Source organism: Anoplophora glabripennis, unplaced genomic scaffold, assembly GCF_000390285.2.
Source record: "Anoplophora glabripennis isolate ALB-LARVAE unplaced genomic scaffold, Agla_2.0 scaffold301, whole genome shotgun sequence".
NCBI lineage: Eukaryota > Metazoa > Arthropoda > Insecta > Coleoptera > Cerambycidae > Anoplophora > Anoplophora glabripennis.
The window spans coordinates 81,591-93,881 of record NW_019416435.1 but is presented as its reverse complement, the minus strand read 5'-3'; the positions used below and the strand labels follow the sequence as shown (position 1 = coordinate 93,881).

The window sequence follows — 12,291 nt, the reverse complement described above, 5'->3', positions numbered from 1 at the left end:
TACATCGACCGTTACGTGAAAGCGATAAAGTAAGTCATAGAAATCCGTGCGATAGACAAGGATGGTTACATTGAAGACGTTTCATAATCTGAATAGTCACTCCCATTTCTAACCCGAAACGGGCGATGACTATTCAGATTATGAAACGTCTTCACTATAGCCATCCTTGCCTATCGCACGGATTTCTTTACTTTGTCGCTCTCATGTAAAGGCAGATGGACCATGTGGATTTTCCAGCCCTGTATACAAAAATGCACGCCTACTGAGATATAGCCTTCTAAATATAGAACAGATAACCTAGTTTTTCTCAAATAATTTGAAAACTGTTTTTCTTAGAAACTTCAAATTTGGTATACACATTTTTTTATATAAGGGCAACGTAAATATAGAATTTGGTTAGAATACATATACAGGATGTTCTCTTTCTAGTGCCTGTACGCCACTGCCTATACTGTAATTTTTTTGTGTGTACGCCAGTGAGGCCAAAATTTATATTTTTAAAAATAAGCACTATTTTAGAAGATTTTTTGCCTCTTATAAAATTTTGATATTGTTTATAGATTTCGAGTAAAATTGGCATTTTTTATACATTAAATATAGACAAAAATTCCGATTTGCAAAAAATAATTTGTAACTGCAGCCTCAAAACAGGGAATAATAATGAAAAAACATCACATTAAAAAAAATAACTACACATTTTTAGTCTTAGTCCGCCTATGACAACAGAATTTATATTTTTAAAAATAAGCACTATTTTAGAATTTATTGCCTCTTTCAAAATTTTGATATCGTTTATGGATTTCGAGTAAAATTGGCTTTTTTACACATTAAATAATATAAAATCAGTTTAAAAGATAATTAGAACACTCTAGCACGAGGTGCCATATAACAAACAAATTCATAACAATAATTAAAAGGTTCAATGTCAAGCTAGGTGTGATTTAATTTTAGCTTAGTTTGTTTTTTATTGCAATTTATACTTTTGCTGAACAAACTGATACGTTATTAGTTTTGGGATATTGTGAAGGAAATTCTTGTGCTACTGTTTGAACATATGTTGAAAGATTTCCTAATCGAAGAATTCCAAATCACAAAACATTTGCTAATGCGGAGAGACGCCTTCTGGAAACAAGACGTTTTTAACCTGTAACATTAAATCGTGGATAACGTACGGCCTGAACTATTCAGCTGGAGGAACAATTCCTCTAGGCGTTTAGCGGCAGAGGTTGGCTTTCAAAAAGTTCCGTTAATAGAGTATTAAAAGACCAGTTATTACAGCTTACTATCCTAACAGGTGGATAGGTAGAGGAAATAATGCCCCTTTAACATGGCCACCTCGATCTCCGGATCTAAACCCATGTAATTATTTCCTTTGGGGAGCGTTGAAAACCACAATTTATAACTTTTCAGTAAATATAGAAAACGAATAATGGGAAAGAATACAACATAAAATTAATATGTTATGAGAAGTAATGCACAATTATTGGATAAAATTCATTTTAATTTTCGAAGAACTAATGCTTGCATTTAAGAACAAGGAAGTTACTTTGAGCATTTACTGTAATATTATTTTAATGTGATTACAAATATCAATTTAGGTTTATTTAAAATGTTAATGTTGACTTTCTTACATTATTAGTTGATATTGTTTATTTAAAATATTAGTGTTGATTTTTATTTTATTGATTGATAATAAATACTAAGACTAAAAATGTGTAGTTATTTTTTTTCATGTGACTTTTTTTCATTATTATTCCCTGCTTTGAGGCTGCAGTTACAAATTATTTTTTGCAAATCGGAATTTTTGTCTATATTTAATGTATAAAAAATGCCAATTTTACTCGAAATCTATAAACGATATCAAAATTTTATAAGAGGCAAAAAATCTAAAATAGTGCTTATTTTTAAAAATATAAATTTTGGCCTCACTGACGTACACACACAAAAATTACGGGATAGTCAGTGGCGCACAGGCACTAGAAAGAGAACATCCTGTATATGTATTATCACCAAATTTTTTATTTACGTTGCGCTTAAGTAAAAAAATAAGTGTACCAAATTTGAAGTTTTTAAGAAAACTAGTTTTCAAATTGTTTGAAAGAAACGATTATCTATTCTATATTTAGGCTATATCTCAGTAGGCGTGCACTTTTGTATATAGGTAAGTTAGGCTAAATAGTCTTATTTTCATCCAAGGAAGCTGTGGTCAAGGCGTTGTCCATCCTTTTCAAGGACACCCTGTATAATTCTGTTTTTTTTTTTGTTTTGTTTTAATGTACTTATACATGACAGTGGCAGTCTTCCTTAATATATATGTTCATCTTCATCAAAAATGACTATTCATTCTGTAAATTGTGTACACGCTGCTAAAACTTGTTAGTCGCCGTGGATACTCATCTGCACTTCTATCCAAATGAAAAAATTATAGGGATTCATTGATCAAAATTTGTAGAATAAATGAGAATACATAAGTGCACTTAATTCCTTGTTAATTATATATAATTATATTACTGAAAGTGGCGATTGTTCTTACAATTATTCATTTCTATAAAGTCCAGAGTGCATTATGCATTACATTTTTTACTACCAAATGAATTAATGTATAAAAAGTAATGTCAAATTTCATATAAATAATGGAAAAATAATTTCCAGGACATAAGTAAAAAAAAAAAAAAAAAAAGAACTAATGAATATTATGTAGATCCAACCTAAAGATAACAAAAATTATAATCGCTAATTTTACACTTGCACCAAAAAAACATATTTATGTCTAAGCACTTACTTCTACGATTGTGATGTCCTAAAGCAATTTGTGACATTATATAGGTACTATTTTCTAAACCCATTGAGTACAATATATTATACATCTGAAGAGATTCATCATTATTTAACTGTTCTAAATAAGTATGAGCTATAAAAAAATATTTAATCCAATGATCTGGTAGCTGTGATGAATATATTTTATTTTTGTCTGGTATAATTTTTCCAAGTTCATACCAGGCACACCACAGTATAGGTTCTGTTTTCACTGCCTTAATGAAAACATCAATAGCAAGAGCTGACAAATCTAATTTTTTTAATATAATCCCATATAGGTACAAACAATAACCATCCAATTTATTATCATAATAGTCTATTTTTAATTCTGTACATAAGTCTTTTAAAGCCTCATTTTTTGTGGGATCTGGAGGGCAATTAGTGTCAGTCATATTATCCAATTTCTTTTTTTCAATAGACAAATATCGTGCATAAAAATAAAGAAAACGTGGTTTGGGTTTATTACAAGCTCTAACAAAATGTGCACATCTGTCATATTCTTTTAAATCAAAATAAGACTTTGCAATTAAGAATTCTTCTAGTTCCTCTTCAGAATCTTCTGAATATCGAGGCAGCTCTTCAGGAAATAATTTTATATGTTTCAAAGCATAATTTATTTCAGATAGCCACTTCACTGTATGAAATAATCCTCTTTGCGAACATTCATATATGCCTCTCATTAAATCATATTTCATAATTTTGAAATCAATTTTAATATCTGAAGTATCCATTATTTCTAATTATGCAAAAATAGTTCGGAGCCTAAGTATTAGGAACTGTGTTTCTATATCTTTATTCTGTTTTTAATACCTCGCTTCCAGCACAAATTACCCTCTTTGTCTTCACCTGTAATCAACTATATATCCTGTAAAATAAATTTGAAAGTTAATGAGGTTAGGAAAATTAAAAACTGTCAACAGTGTCAACGGAAACGTCGGAAACCAACAAAATATCCTTGTTGGAAGAGTTCATTCGTTTGTTTGTCCGATCTAAAATGCTTGTAATTAGCCAGGATCCAATATATTTCTGCCTCTCTTTTATACATACATTTGTATTTGACACATATTTTGCATCTCAGTCATTTATATGCCATGAATATATAATTTGTTAGTTATTGAACTGAAGTGAATTACACAAACGAAACGAATAGACCTAGTAGTATCTGGGGTTTTGCATACTTGTTATAAGAATCTATTAAAAAAAGATATTCCGTACTAATCAAAAAGGTAATTCAACAAAAAATGCACAAGTGATACCGCTTTTTTATTTTTAATCATTTTACTGAAGATATTTCACGATTCGCTGGAGTTTTGACCACACCACCTTAACCTCACTTTTTTAATCGGATAAGACGCGTGTTTAAGAACCTCAACAACGCAAAAACGGATTTTTTTCTAATTCACCGTTCACATCATGAGTTTATATTGTTGGGTAAGAAAAACCAAATATATTTAAAACAAAAAAATATATTTTATTGTTTATTCAGGGTGCTAACAGTTACGGCCAATTAGGTTTAGGCTACAAATCTGATGAAGAATTAGAACCGAAAGAAGTACCATTAAAAAACTGTGACTTGAGAGCTGAAGATATAATTTCTATAGCAGGAGGAGCTGGACATAGTCTAATTTTAGACAAATATGGTTTTGTCTACTGCTGCGGTTTGAACTCAAAAGGCCAGCTGGGACTATCAGATGATACCTTGAAATTAACCCAGATTGAAATTTTAGGAGAATTTAAAATTGTTCAGATTTCCTGTGGGTGGGACTTTAGTGCAGCTGTATCTGAATGTGGAAAACAATTTGTATGGGGCAATAATGCTAATACTCAGCTCGGTCTGTCTAAAAGCATAACATGCACAGGTATACCATCAAGGCTACAAGTATCACAAAAGCTAGCTACAGGTTTTAAACATGTAAGTTGCGGATTAAGACATTCAGCAATGATAACAAAAGATGGTGGACTCTTAGTTGCTGGTACAGGTGCCAAGGGTCAATTAGGGCTAGGTGATAACTTTGATGACAACAATTACTTAAGTATATCCAAAGTTCCTGACTTAGAAGATGTAGTAAGTGTTGCTAGTGGTCAACATCATACTGTAGTTCTTAGGGACAATGGAACAGTACTTAGTTGGGGTGAGAATAAATTTGGTCAATTAGGCGTTGATCCAAATGTGGCAAACAGTTTTGTACCTTTAGAAGTGTTTAGTCATGATGGACTGCACTCTGTATATGCTGGTTGGACCCACAGTGCAGGCCTCACCAAGAATGGGGACATATTTACTTGGGGACGCAATTCTTATGGGCAATTAGGGGCAGAAAGGGAAGTACCATATAAACCAGAAAAAGTCCCCGCATTGAATAACATCATTCAATTAAGTCTTGGTTCAGAGCATAATTTGGCCGTCACAAAGGAAGGAAAATTATATTCATGGGGTTGGAACGAACATGGCAGTTGCGGTACTGGTGATAAAAAAGACGTTAAAATCCCGAAACAAATATTAAGTAACAAAAAAATTAAATATGCATTTGCTTGTACTGGTAGTTCATTCGCTGTCGTTGAATAGCACTAAATTAGTATAATTCTCAATTATGTATTTTTCATGTTTTTCTTGTTCGTAAGTATTTTTATAAAGAATTATAATTAATTATTATTGTACTGTATTTTTATAATAAAAATGTGTTGCATGTATTGATTATTTTTCTTTTGTTGGCAATACTTTACACCTGCTTCTTTGTTTGTATTGACTGTTCTACTGATTTTGATTTGTCAAAGTGATTAAGTAGTTTGTTGAATTTCAAAATGTTGAACTCATTCCATCTAAGAAACAATAGGTAAATATTTTTTTTATCAAATCAAATTAATTTATTTGTTTAAGATTATTGCTGCAAACAGTTCAATATTGTACATGTTTTCAGAACTCGTTTTCAAATGTTTGTTTTATATGATAAATATCCATATTATAGCAGGTATATACAGTACTGTCCATTAAGAACTAGAAACATTTTAAATTTTATTTGGTACAATTTAAATGAATTTATATATGTATTTATAAAACTTCCAAAATATTCAGTGGCTTTGAAATTATCGAGTTCTAGCGACAGTACTTCATTACTGATTGGCAGAAGTGAGGGCTGGTGAAAATTAAAGTGCATATTTTCATAAAAAATATGGAACCCATATTGCCAAATAAATTAAAATATATATAGGTAAATAATTTTTTTAATAATAATAATAATAATAGTTATAATTTTTTCATAATTATCCGAGATAAATTTTTTTTCATTTTTAGCAAAATTAAGTTTAATTTGTAGTTATATCTATTTAAATTTAAATTTTATTTTTCAAACTTGATAAACTATGAAACATTAAAATTTTGAGAAAAATAAGAAGCGGCTGCATATAAGTCAAATACAAGAAAAAAATATGTTGCAAATATGTACAACTCTTTAAGTTTCCAGGGTTGACAGCCCCTAATTTTATTTTCTAATTCACAAATTTGATTTTTTTATCATGATCTAGAAATCATCCCTTAAGAAATGGTATTTGTCCCATGCTTTATTGTCAAAGTTTGACCACTAATTTCACCATCCGCCACTGGTACCTACCGAATTTTTGCCCATAATTATTGAAATCATTAACTCAAGTTTGATCAATTTACAAAAAGCATCTTAAAAGGGATTTAATTAAATGTGATAATTTTTTAAATTTCAACATCCTGTATCTTGAAAGGGAAGCGTTTTCATGCACATTTATAAAAACTTTTTTTATTGATTTGTAGAGTATAATCCACCATTAAAGTTTAACAGAATTTACCATTAATACCCTGTATATATAAAAAAAGTAATTTAAATCATGCACCGCAAAATTCTGAGTTCTGGTTTTTAGTGGGACTGCATATATAGGGTGTTTCAGGATTAAGTCGACAAACTTTAAGGAGATATTCCTCATAAAAAAATAAGAAAAAAATCAAGTATAAATTTTTTTCCAGGGATGCTTCATTTTCGAAATATAGGGCATTAAAGATTTTTTAAAAAATTCAAATTTTTTAAATAACCTAAATGAAGAACGTTTTTTAAGCTCGGACTCATTAAATTATAAAAAAAATTAATACGGCCATAGTGAAAATAAAAAATGATGCTGTTTTTAGATAGAACAGAATGTTATTGACAAAAAGAGTACATTCACTTTTTTTCCTAACTCTTATAGTTTCATAGCAAAATTGATTTTTCGGAAGTGTGCTTCTGGATTATGTCGATAAACTTTAAAATGAACCTCATCAAAAATTTTCGAGTAGGCTGCTGTCAAGCAAAGTTAATTTGACGTTTTAAATGTTATTTGGTGAATTGTTGCATAAATGATCCATTATATAAAGTGTTCAAACTAATAATAAAAATAAGTTTAATAATGCCGCCCATATTTTCGAACAATGAATATGCTGATATAATCTTTGTATATGGTTTTTCTGATGGAAATACCACGGCGGCTCGCCGTGAAAATGCAGTAAGATTTCCTCATCGCAGACTACCAGCAAAGGAAACATTTTCAACGACATTCAGTCGTCTCAGACAAGCTGGGTCTTTCGGTATTCCAACTTATGCTGATGGACATTTCGCCCCACTTCAGGACGAAGTAAGATCGAATACTATTTTAAACCATTTCGATGAAAATCCATCCATGAGTGTCAGAAGATCTAGCTATGAGCTAGGTATTTCGTCAAGTTCCATTTGGAGGACTCTTCGGGCTGATGGACGCCATATGAACCATATCCAGCGTGTGCAACATTTATTGCCTCAGGGCATACGATGCAGGCACGTGTTTTGTGACTGGATGTTAAACCAAGCAGAGAATGATGATCAGTTTACGCAAAAAGTAATGTGGACAGATGAGGCAACATTTACTAGAAGGGGAATTTTAAACCAAAGGAGCAACCATATTTGGTCCTACGTGAATCCACGTGCGGCAAGGGAATATAATATTCAGCATGAGTTCCAATGTAACGTATGGTTGGGTGTGTTGGACAACACTATAGTTGGTCCCTACTTCCTTCCGCATCGGTTAAATGCTGACATGTTTACCGAGTTCCTTGAAAATGGTTTTCAAGATCTTAGGTGATGTTCCGCTTAATACTCGAATGAACAGTTGGTTTCAACTAGAAGGTTGTCCTGCCCATTTTGGTAGAGGTCCTAGGGAGTGGTTAAACATTAATTATCCCAGGAGATGGATTGGTCGTGGAGGACCTGCAGCGTGGCCCGCACGTGCCCCCGACTTGACACCGATGGATTATTCCGTTTGTGGTACTGTTAAACAAAAAGTCTACGAGGCGCCAGTTGATACCCTAGAAGATCTAAGACAGCAAATAGTCCAAGCGTGTCGAGAATTAACTCCAATTCAGTGTCGATCAGCCACTACCTCCATCTACCTCCATAATTAGAAGATGTCGTGCTTGTCTACAGTTCGGAGGCGCCCATTTTTAACAAAATATTTAAATCATTTAATTTTTGATTCACTTTTCGCTTTGTCTAGGTATAATATTAATTGGTAATTTTTTGGTTGTTTCAATTTACAAATAAATTTTCATGTATTGTTTGCCATCTTATTTTATTTAAAAGTACACAAGTAAATGAAGTGACTACAAACCGCCTGAAAAAATTTAGGGCAAGGGTTGTTACGTTGTCGCATTACGACATAGTCACATTAGATGTTAGGTACTTAAATATTTCTATTGTTTTCATTTTTTTTTCCAAAAAAAACACCCTATCTCAAAAATGAAGCATCTAAATAATTTTAATACTATTGGTTAAACCCAAGGGAAGGAGAGACAAAAAGGCTTATTTGACTCATACATACTCGAGACTAAGACCAATTTTAATAGGTACTATATTTTTTAAGTTTTACGAGGAACGTCTTCCTAAAGTTTATCGATAGAATCCGGAAGCACCCTTCCGAAAAATCAATTTTGTCATGAAACTATAAGAGTTAGGAAAAAAAGTGAATGTACACTTTTTGTCAATAACAAACTGTTCTATCTAAAAACATCATTTTTTATTTTCAGTAGGGCCATATTAATTTTTTTTATAATTTAATGAGTCCGAGTCCTCATAACTCTGCCAACGGTTGCTTGCGGGACTTCTACTTCTATGGAAAAATGGTATCTTATAAAATGTGTCATGCCAAATTCTTCAATTTAGAAGTTATTTAAAAAATTCGATTTTTTTTAAAAATCTTATAATGCCCTATATTTCGAAAATGAAGCGTCTCTGGAAAAAAATTTATACTTGATTTTTTCTAATTTTTTTATGAGGAATATCTCCTTACCTAAAGTTAGTCGACTTAATCCTGAAATACCCTGTATACAACCAATGGTTTTATAAGCTACATAAAATAACTATGTAAATTACACAAGTATTCAACATAGTATTATAAAGGTAGGTATATGAAAATAGATCAATTTAGAAATTTTAAAGTTATGGAATAGATTTTTTATTAAAAATGTTTAACTAGCATGAAATTATGCGACTGCATTCATGTAATTCAAATCATTTTACATTTAGTAAATATAATCATCAGAATAGAACATTTGTGAAGATTAAAGACATAATATCTATCAAAGGCATTTACAATTTTTCTTAGATGTTGCTAATTATAACTTTTTTTATAATTTCGTATTCATCTATAATGTTTTAAAATTAACAAGCAATAAACAGAGCATCTAAATTTAGGCAACCTTAAATTACGTGTAAGAAATTTAACTAAAACTTCCTCAAACCAAACAAAGTTGTTAACCATACCTATATGTATTCAGTATCAAAATGGTTCCTTAAAAAGTTATGCAACTTCATAATAATTTTTTTATATTGTTAAGATAACTCATCCCTCGCTTTTTAAAATATATTTCAATGAAACTTGACTTATTCTGTCTAAAAGAATTTTTAGCAATCTCTATTTTTTTTGGTATGAAATAAGCTTATATATCATGTTTGGTTATCCAAAAAATTCATCTCTGCCAAGTTTCATTGAAGTATCTTGGGGATTGTTCAAAATTTTTTTTTGTACAGCTATTTATTACCACTTACACCGTATAGTAATCTTCTAAACGGACATGCTGATCTAGTTGATAAACTATAGCCTTTTTTAAATCGATTAAGTAATCATTTAGTGATTTTTTTATTTAAAAATCTGGCTATGTAATCAGTTTCACTTAAAACTCCAATCTAAAATTTATGTATAATGCAGAATATTTTTTATGCAGTCTTGAGATTTTAAATTTATGAAATTTGTTTCAGTTTAAATGTATAGTAGCGATTATAAAAACAAAGATGAAAAATAAATCAATTACCGACACTGCTGATTATAACTAATACTGAGAATTTTATGTTATACCTAAAATTATACAAATTATTTATACTCTATTATTTACCAGTGTCAGTATAATTGACTATTTTTTCATTCTCAGACACTTTACAACTGAAACAGAAACTTCGAAAAAGGAAGGGATCAAAAAATTAAGATAGAAAATACTAAAATATAAAATTCACTTCTAAAACAAATTGCAGCAGTACTTGGTTACTCACTGTAATGGTTGAGAATATCTAGAAGACCACTATAAATATATAGGTACTTACCTAAACTAAAAAATAATAAATCAAATTAGAAATTTCTAAGCGTAATTTTCTTTCAGCAATATTTTTGAATTTTTATATACTGACTACCTCTTGAAATAATCATTTTGTGAGATATTACTATAGGATAATAATTTTAGTGAAATTGAAGCCAAATTCATCCAGGATCGAATTCAGTTTGTCGAAAGAAATTTGGGTGAATTTTGTAACACATTTGCACAATATTGTCGTAAAACAGCAAGACTTCGCGATAAAGGTGATGAATTAGCTAAGATTGTCCTAAATTATGCCGAATCAGAAAATATAAATAAATCATTAGCAATGGGATTAGAAAGCTTTGCGGAGCACCTATCAACTATTAGTGATTATGGCGACAGTAGAGTCCAGATGTTAGAGGCCAAAATTATCAGTGAATTTGCACGATATGAAGACATTTGTAAACATGCTAAAGATGAAGTGAAAGACATATATACTGCTAGAGAACGAGAAATAAACAGAAAAAGGCAATTAGACAGAATCAAAGACAGAAATCCCAGAAACAGGCAACAAATTGTAAGTAAATAAAACAAAATTACACTTACCTTTATATTTTCTATTTGTGTAGTTACATTTATTAAATAATAAAAAAAAATAATATACATAATGTTTGGTAACGGAGTACTAACAAATTTATATATGAAACATTGAAATTAAAATATATTTTATTGGATGGTTTATAACTATTATGTTCGATGAATGTTGATCATAGGTGCAAGCAGAAACTGAACTAGTAAAAGCTACAGCAGAAGTATCAAAAACTATACACAGTTTAGAAGAAAAGACCAATAACTTTGAAAGACAAAAATTACATGATATAAAATCAATTCTACTCGACTTTATAACTATAGAGTTAGGATATCATGCTAAAGTAATAGAAATTTTTACCAAAGCTTTTAATGACATAAATCACATAAATGAGGAGTCAGATCTAAAGGTTAGTAAGAAATATATGTTAGTTACAACAAATACACTTAACAATAAATATGTTTGTATTTAAATATAAATATATACTAAAAAATCATCTTCAACAAATGTATTGTAGTAATATTCGATTTCTTTATCTTTCCTCTTTGTTGCATAGGACTTTCAAAAAATTAGAGGAAAAATGGAATCGGTAATAAATATAACCATGTTAGTTTATTAACAAATGTAGATGCTAATTATTTTATTCAGGAATTTAAAAAATCACTGAGGATGCCAGACACCAATCCACAAAAATCACCAGCCCGAAAAAGTTCTCTCTTTAGATCGACAGGATCTTTAGGTTCAATAGGAGGGATATTTTCAACAACCCAACGAAACAAGAATGTAGCTGGTATTCCACATTTAAGTGAAAGGTCTCATTTTAAAAGTGAAGAAACATTGGATTCAATGAAACATAGTATTTCAGATAGTAATGGCTCGGAAAGTCAGGAAGAAGAAAATGATACTTCCAGTAATATAAATAATTCATCAATAGTTAGAAAAAAATTATCTAACTAAACTTTACAACTTCAAGTATTTTGTTACAAATTCTTAGTTGTGTTAAAACACAGTATGTAGAATAAAGTTCATGTAGTTAAAGTGATGTGCATGATCTAAACTAATAAAGTGTATTTATACCTTTTTAATTTTTATTTACCTACCAATGACCTGCTTAAATAATTCATAATGGCCACCACAAAATTAAACCAATTTACAGTTCGTATGATATTTGTCAAGATAGAATTCCAAAAGGACCTCTAGAGGTAGAAAGACATTAGCAGCGTGGCTTTCACTATAGCAGCTTGCAGTGCATACTGTGTATTGCAGTTATGAAGGTGTGAAGGCGAACAAA

At 30.4% G+C, this 12,291-nt stretch overlaps 3 protein-coding genes across 6 annotated transcripts in view; 2 read left to right on the top strand and 1 right to left on the bottom strand.

The window, feature by feature from the left end:
- LOC108909063 (cell division cycle protein 23 homolog) overlaps positions 1-3,743 on the bottom strand; it is a 42,784-nt gene extending 39,041 nt beyond the window's left edge. For all 3 annotated transcript variants that reach the window (XM_018713292.1, XM_018713294.2, XM_018713291.1), the window contains exon 1: positions 2,783-3,743. In XM_018713292.1, the coding sequence (XP_018568808.1) occupies positions 2,783-3,548 (766 nt within the window). In that variant the 5' untranslated portion in view covers positions 3,549-3,743. The remainder of the gene's footprint in view (positions 1-2,782) is intronic.
- Positions 3,744-3,947: 204 nt separating this feature from the next.
- LOC108909049 (ultraviolet-B receptor UVR8) lies at positions 3,948-5,471 on the top strand. Its single transcript, XM_018713272.1, has 2 exons — positions 3,948-4,248; positions 4,304-5,471. The coding sequence occupies exons 1-2, from the start codon at positions 4,231-4,233 to the stop codon at positions 5,378-5,380; spliced, it is 1,095 nt and encodes a 364-aa protein (XP_018568788.1). The 5' UTR covers positions 3,948-4,230; the 3' UTR covers positions 5,381-5,471.
- A 114-nt stretch (positions 5,472-5,585) lies between these two features.
- Positions 5,586-12,291, top strand: LOC108909054 (protein FAM92A). Of its 2 annotated transcripts, XM_018713277.2 has the most exons (5): positions 5,586-5,648; positions 10,577-10,988; positions 11,185-11,409; positions 11,557-11,589; positions 11,649-12,291. In XM_018713277.2, the coding sequence occupies exons 1-5, from the start codon at positions 5,617-5,619 to the stop codon at positions 11,955-11,957; spliced, it is 1,011 nt and encodes a 336-aa protein (XP_018568793.1). In that variant the 5' UTR covers positions 5,586-5,616; the 3' UTR covers positions 11,958-12,291. The 2 variants fall into 2 exon arrangements, with proteins under 2 accessions (XP_018568793.1, XP_018568794.1); XM_018713278.2 differs by lacking the exon at positions 11,557-11,589.

What these genes read in the sequence shown, in the direction of transcription:
- LOC108909054 (XM_018713277.2), top strand. Translation starts at nt 5,617, where the DNA reads ATGTTGAACTCATTCCATCTAAGAAACAATAG. An exon ending in CCAGAAACAGGCAACAAATT is followed by an intron (nt 10,989 to 11,184) that starts GTAAGTAAATAA and finishes TGTTGATCATAG; the next exon opens with GTGCAAGCAGAAACTGAACT. An exon ending in TTAGAGGAAAAATGGAATCG is followed by an intron (nt 11,590 to 11,648) that starts GTAATAAATATA and finishes TATTTTATTCAG; the next exon opens with GAATTTAAAAAATCACTGAG.